Source organism: Alosa sapidissima, chromosome 7 (assembly GCF_018492685.1).
Source record: "Alosa sapidissima isolate fAloSap1 chromosome 7, fAloSap1.pri, whole genome shotgun sequence".
Taxonomy (NCBI): domain Eukaryota; kingdom Metazoa; phylum Chordata; class Actinopteri; order Clupeiformes; family Clupeidae; genus Alosa; species Alosa sapidissima.
The window spans coordinates 34,032,737-34,040,236 of record NC_055963.1 but is presented as its reverse complement, the minus strand read 5'-3'; the positions used below and the strand labels follow the sequence as shown (position 1 = coordinate 34,040,236).

The 7,500-nt window shown below is 45.8% G+C and overlaps 1 protein-coding gene across 3 annotated transcripts in view; it reads right to left on the bottom strand.

Moving 5' to 3' along the window:
• Positions 1–7,500, bottom strand: part of LOC121713649 (neurogenic locus Notch protein) — a 47,039-nt gene that overhangs the window by 16,314 nt on the left and 23,225 nt on the right. The window contains exons 2-5 of one of the 3 annotated variants that reach the window (XM_042098440.1): positions 5,815–6,070; positions 3,736–3,794; positions 3,282–3,369; positions 418–1,046 (exon numbers count right to left, since the gene is read on the bottom strand). In XM_042098440.1, the coding sequence (XP_041954374.1) occupies positions 418–1,046; positions 3,282–3,339 (687 nt within the window). In that variant the 5' untranslated portion in view covers positions 3,340–3,369; positions 3,736–3,794; positions 5,815–6,070. The other 2 variants (XM_042098441.1, XM_042098442.1) reach the window with 2 other exon arrangements.

Here is a 7,500-nt window from a genome sequence, read left to right as displayed (position 1 = left end):
TGCCAAAAACACTGGAGATGCCTCTTGCGCTATGGTTGAGATAAGGCTTGTAGACACACATTAGCTGGGCTTTAGAGGGTTGTTTAGATGTAGATTAGCTTCTGCCTGCAGCCATTCCTGCTTAAAATCCATCAACGTGGGATACCGAGCCTGGGACAAAAATGCTGCAATTCATAGCTTTTGACTCCTCCTTGTGGTCAAATGCAAGAACTAAAGGACTCAGTAAAAGTGTGTGGATAACTAAACTAAAAAATATATATTTAAAAAAACATATGAGTGAGATAATAATTAAAGCAATAGACTTTGCCACTTTCTAAAGCAGTATATCACAATATTATTAACAAACATCATTATTCTCTGCTACACTACATGCACTTGCACTGAGTGAGCAGCAGGAGGTGTAAGAGTCACACGCACCTTAGGGAAGGACTGCAGGTTGAACACACTCCTGCTGCCCTCCTGGCTGTGATGTGCTGCCTCCGTGTCGGCCAGCCCGGTTCCGTTCTCCCTCCGGTTCCCCCGGTCAGCCCTGCGGACCTTCCGTATGGTGGCGTACTCGGCCGTGACGAGGTCGTGCCCCGAGCCCTTCCCGTTCCCAGCAGCCCCCCCGGCTGTGCTGTTGCTGCTGCAGCTGCTGCGGGGTGTTCCAGGGCTGTGCTGGGCCACGTGGGTTGCCGCGGCGGCGGCGGCGGCGGAAGCGGAGGTGGCCCGCTGCTGGGCCGGGGTGTTGGCGGACGTGGGCGGTGGCGCCGGCGGTACACCCGGCTCCAGGCCTCCTCCTCCTCCTCCTCCTCCTCCTCCTCCGCCGTGACGCGCCCCCACCCCCACGCTCTCGTAGAGGCCGTCGTCCGGCTCCAGGCAGCGGGCAGGGGCAGTGGCGGGGGCGGGCGAGGCGCGGGGGCCCACCTGGGAGTAGGTGTGCTCGGAGTCGCCGTCGGGCACCTGGGGCAGCTGGCGGGGCAGCGAGGAGTTGCGCAGGTCGGACGCCGAGCGCCGGCAGTGCAGGAGGAGCAGGTCCATGCTGGCCGGGCGACTCTTGGGAGCACCTGTGTGTGTGTGTGTGTGTGTGTGTGTGTGTGTGTGTGTGTTTTTTGGCATATGTGAATATTATTAATTTGTGTGTGTTTATATGTTAGTGTGCGTGTGTGTGTGTGTGTGTGTGTGTGTGTGTGTGTGTGTGCATTTGTGTGGGCAAGTGTGTGAGTAGGCATGTGTATGTGTGTGTGTTTGAATATGTATATGATTGTGTGTATGTATGAATATGTCCGAGTATGTGCATTTGTGTGTGCATATATGTGTGTGTGTGCATGTGTTTGTGTTTGTATATAAGCACATGTGTGAGTGTGAGTGTGTGCAGAAGACAGCAAAAACCAGAATTTATTAGATGAGTGCAAAAAAGGTGTGAATATTTATGGAAATCACAGTGGAATTAATGGACAAATGTTAATATCTACTATACTATACTGTACAGGCGGACTCCTAACCTGTATTCCATATGCATGCATACAATACATTTTCTACCCTCACCTCCCAAGAGGTGCTATCATTTTTCAAGAGGGAGGCTGAGGAACAAAAGCTATTGTAGAGAACGAAAACAGATAAATCAGAGACTCTTTTGGCTGCGAGCACAAAACCCCGTAACATGTAACAAAGATAAATTTAAACTGAGGTGTTGCTTTAAATAGCCTCAAAGTACATGGCTGGTGGCTAAAAAAAGACTCTGCACAACTGCACGTATCGTCAGTGCGCTTGGGGAGTGTTGAGGAGCACACAAGTGGTGCACTGTGTGTGTGTGTGTGTGTGTGTGTGTGTGTGTGTGTGTTTGTGCAGATAGGGGGGGTGTGTGGGTGTGGGCGTTTTTATGTGAGCACGAGTGTAAGTGCATGCGTGGGTGTGCATGTGCATGAGTTTATTTGAGCATGTACGTATGTGTGTGTGTGTGTGTGTGTGTGTGTGTGTGTGTGTGAGTATGAGCATGTATGCAAGTGAGTATGCATATGAGTGTGTGCATATCTGAATGAGTGTGTGGGTATCTGTGTCTGTGTGTGTATGTATCTGTGTGTGTATGTGTATGTGTATGTGTGTGTGTGTGTGTGTGTGTGTGTGTGTGTGAGTATGAGCATGTATGCAAGTGAGTATGCATATGAGTGTGTGCATATCTGAATGAGTGTGTGGGTATCTGTGTCTGTGTGTGTATGTATCTGTGTGTGTATGTGTATGTGTATGTGTATGTGTATGTGTATGTGTATGTATATGTGTGTGTGTATGTATATGTGTGTGTGTGTGTGTGTGTGTGTGTGTGTGTGTGTGTGTGTGTGTGTGTGTGTGTGTGTCTGTGTGTGTGTGTGTGTGTGTGTGTGTGTGTGTGTGTGTGTGTGTGTGTGTGTGTGTGTGTGTGTCTGTGTGTGTGAGAGCAGGGGTACAGCGAGTGCTGAAGTGGTGACATAACCAGCTCCCTCCAGCTTCCCCTGTTACAGCTACTGCCACTAGCGCAGTCAAGGAGAAAATGCAGGCTCAGGAGACACCAGCCCAAGCACGCACATCTGTGTGTGTGTGTGTGTGTGTGTGTGTGTGTGTGTGTGTGTGTACGTGTGTGTGTGTGTGTACGTGTGTGTGTGTGTGTGTGTGCGTGTGTACGTGTGTGTGTGTGTGCATGTGCGTGTGTACGTGTGTGTGTGTGTGTGTGTGTGTGTGTGTGTGTGTGTGAATGAATGTAAGACTATACATGCATTTGTACGTGTGTGCATGAGCGTGTCTGACTATTAGAAAGCCACTACAGGTCATGTTTGTAGATGTGTAAGTGACAGTGTGTGTACGAGACTTGTATGTGTGTTTGTGTGTATGGGTGTGACTCTGGGTATATTTGAGTGTGTGTCTATCTCTCTCTCTCTCTGTGTGTGTGTGTGTGTGCGCATGCATGTGTGAGTTCTTTCCTCATAAAACTCTAATGAATGAATCAAAAAAATTTGAATCTCCTCTCACCCTGCGAGCCTCATGTCAGCCTACAGCAGGGGAGTGGTGTGTGTGTGTGTGTGTGTGTGTGTGTGTGTGTGTGTGTGAGAGAGAGAGAGAGAGAGTGTGTATGTGTGTCTGTGTGTGTGTGTGTGTGTGTGTGTGTGTGTGTGTGTGTGTGTGTGTCTGTGTGTGTGTGTGTGTGTGTGTGTGTGTGTGTGAGAGAGAGAGAGAGAGTGTGTGTGTGTCTGTCTGTGTGTGTGTGTGTCTGTCTGTGTGTGTGTGTGTGTGTGTGTGTTTGTGAGGGGGCACTGTCTGATGTCACTCACCATTGCCATTGCAGGGCAGCCGGTTCATCTCGTGCAGCCCTGTGTCAGACTTACTCATGGAGTTCAGTTTGGACTGCCTCAGTGCGCTCTGACAAGGTCACACATTCGGCCACAACCACCACCACACATTCAGCCCACGGCCCAGAGCAGAGTGGACAGAGCGCGACCGTGTCATGTCATGTCAGTAAACAAGGAGACATATTCAATTCAGTTCACTACCATTGCTTTAACTGCAGCCGCCACACAACATATACACATATAAAAATAGGATCATAGTCTGTGTGTGTGTGTGTGTGTGTGTGTGTGTGTGTGTGCGCGTGTGTGTGTGTGTGTGTGTGTGTGTGTGTGTGTGTGTGTGTGTGTGTGTGAATGAATGTCAGATCATAGTAAACATGCATTGCGTTCAGACATGTCTGCACTGAGGATGGAATCACAAAGGATGAATAGAACTCACCGCTTCCACATTTTTCAGCTTTGTCCCATTGGTGGGGGGAGTATTTTATTTTGCCTTTCCTAGGACAGATAAGTCATAGCGGTTATCCCTGTGTACAACACATCCAAACATGGGCATGTAAATACTGAGCTAATATGCAAACATACTGCATATTACTATTACTGTTTACAGATACTGCACATACTGCATATTACTATTACTGTTTACAGATACTGCACATACTGCATATTACTATTACTGTTTACAGATACTGCACATACTGCATATTACTATTACTGTTTACAGATACTGCACATACTGCATATTACTATTACTGTTTACAGATACTGCACATACTGCATAGTACTATTACTGTGACTGTGTTAGGCTTCAACACTTATACACACAGATAGAATTGTTATTACTACAGTAATGTGTTGGCATGGTTGCTAGTGCCTTCAACAGATGGAGATGGAGAAATCTCCAAAGTACATTTTGGCTCTTCTCTTAGGTTACTAGGGTCAGGCTGCAACACTGCGGATGCCATGGGAACATGGTAACTATGGGAGACGGAGAAACGGTGTCGCACGTGTGATGTAAGTAAGGCACTGAGCGGGCGGGGTGTGTGAATTCGAAATGGCCAATCCCAAGTTGCCACTGTTGCACTACCACCCTAAAATAAATAAATAAAAAAAACCCCACCAATCTCACGCCGCGCCTCCTCCATCCCGACACCAGGTGTGACAGCAATTACCACCTCCCCGGTTCGCCACACACCACTGGCAGGGTTTTCATCACACACACTTTCACACTCGGTTTTCCCCCCTCAGCTCATCTTTCCCCTCACACCATCTATCGCACACAACCCTCCTCTTCCTCCTCCTCCTCCCCCTACGAACAGAGAGATGGAGACCAGGCACGAGATATCTCTCTCTGTCTCTCTCTCTTCATCCCTCTTTCTTTATCTATCGCTCTATCTCACCACCTCGTTTTTAGGGAGATTCCAGCCTGGCCGCCTGGCAGGTGTCATCACAGAGAAAAGAGAGAGGGAGAGAGAGAGAGAGAGAGGAGTGAGAGAGAAAGAGAGAGAGAAAGAATAACTAAGTACCAAAATAACTTAGCGGGTGGGAGGCAGCAATGCCTCTTCTCCTGAAACGCCCAGGAGGACACAGCCTCACAAATTTAGCGGAGACAGATGGACACCAGTCTTTTCCATTAAAATGAAATGTGTTGCCTTTTTTTTTCTCCTCTACAAAACATGTCTTCCTGAGGAGGTCACTGCTCAGACTAATGTCAACTGATTCTGATGGCCGAGCAGGACGCCCTATTGTTTGAGAGCACACGTCGCACAAACACAGAAATCCCCAAGACTAAACAACTCCAATCAGCACACACACACACAATGACGACGAGACTTTCGTACAGAAACACTGTTGCAATTTTTATACACGCTGGAAACTGTCTCCACACAGCAAATTGCACACGCCGCCATTAGCGAGAACAGACCCACCTCAAGGGCCATTTCATTGTTTACATCGCCTAGCAACAGATGCTTTTGGGGCAGTACATCGGAGAGAGGGAATCGTCTCCGTGGAGGGGGGAAGCACATTCCTACATGGAGATCAACTCCTGAGGGACCATTTCACCTGATGAATGCTGATATTAGCATTCATTACATCACTCCACCACCACCACCACCATCCATCCATTCACTCACTCACTCACTCATTCATTCAGGGAAAATGAGAGACAGAATGAGAGTTGAACAACAGCAACGAAAGGGAGAGTGTGGTGTACAAGGAGGGTGTTTAAATGCAAATGGAGATTCTGTACATCATCAAATGATGTGACTGTCATGTACTATGACTGTCATTCATACATTCAAATCACATTTACATTTACATTTAGTCACTTGGTGGATGTTTTAATCAGAAACAATCTACAAGTGAAAAACAAAGTCTGCTGTATGGTTTGTAGAGGGACCTCATTACCCTTGTAGTATTGGTGCTAATTATTCCAGTAGCATGACAGCAACCACTACATGAGTGAATGAATGTGAGTAAAGGGGAGACAGAGAAATGGCTGTTTAGCAGCGGTCACCTTTGGCATCCCACACACACCAGCACGATGAGGATGGTCACTACGAAGGCAGTCGCTGCAGCGATGGCGCCAAGAAGCAGCACCTTGCTGAAAGGCACGTTGAAGATGTGCAACTCCGAGTCATCCATGAGTGGAGAGGGATCCGGAAACACACACTCATACACACACACGCACAATCACACACACGCACAATCACACACAGACACACACACACACACACCGGCTCACTCACACTCACACACCGTCGTTCACACACCTACAGAAACACAGAGAAAAGAGACATTGAGACAGTAGTTTCAATAAAAACTATTTACTAACACTGTTCCACATTTTTGGTCAAAAGTAGTCACACAAGGGACATTATGTGTGTCAAAACAGATAAAATCCAAGAAGATTCTAGAATCTGCTCAAAGTTTGTCTGCATAATGTTTAGGTTACAATGTTTTCATATTTTCTTTACCCTTTGAATGTTTACAATGTTTACATTCTTACAAAGCAATGTTTAGCCATTAATATCTTAAAAAATATTATTCCTAGCCTGACCAATCTTGGTAGGATGAGAGACAGACATGTTCTCTATACAACTGGACCATTAAAGAACTGTGCAGCATGCCCACTGATTTCATGTAAGGCCATAGATTCAAAACAACGTGCAAAAAAAGTGGTGTTGAGGGTATTATACATTTGTTTTGTGTACCCACATGTCAGCAACCAGCATTTTGTCTGCAAATACAATGCTTTTCTAACGTTGTGCCAATATTTGATGTATCCACAACATATAAACATGAAGATATGAGGAAAAGATGAAACATTTTTTGGACACTTTCATTGGACATACTGGTATGTGGGATAGCTAGAAGGAACATAAAAATATATATGGGATCGAAATAGCTCGTTTAGAGTACAAAGTGCCGATATTGTGCCATGTTTCCTTCATAGATAATTACACTTAGATAATTACATGGTTATACCTCTGCTTCTTCATTCTTGTTCCGGAGTGTCTATTTACACCCCTGGTATGAATAGCCTTGGCCACACAGCTGAGCTATTCACACCCTGTGACATAACAACAAAAAGGCGTTGCTCACGTACACAAAAAACATGGCGGACATTCGTTTTTTCGTCAGCAAAAAGTGAGGAATTCTGAAAGGTTTCGGCACTAATATCTATTCAGATTAAGTTTTAGATTGAAAAGTTGTGTTTTATTTTCATAATCTTGGTTCAGTGAACACATACAACTGTCAGTTTGTTAGTTAACAGAAATTTCGTGAATATGACGTTCAGGCCTATAAACTATAAGTTTACCTGCAAATGCAATGTACTCGTGGAAGAAGACAATGCAGTGATCACAGACATGGGTTAGCATGTGGGAGACCGGGGTTCGATTCCTGTGTGATGTGTTTTGCTGTGTACCAACGTCTCTGGAGAGAAGGCGCGCAATTTGAACAAGAAATCGGTTCTCAAACAGAAGTTTTGATTGCAACAATTAGCTAGTTCATGCACCAGGGTGTAAATAGCATACAGTACTATATACACCAGGGTACGAATAGCATCCACTTCTAACTATACATTGATGCAAACAGCATACCTTATTCAGAGTGTCTATTACACATGTTGCTTGTTTTTTTTTATTATTATTACATTGCGTGATCAATATGCCAGAATAAATGCACAGGGGTGCAAATA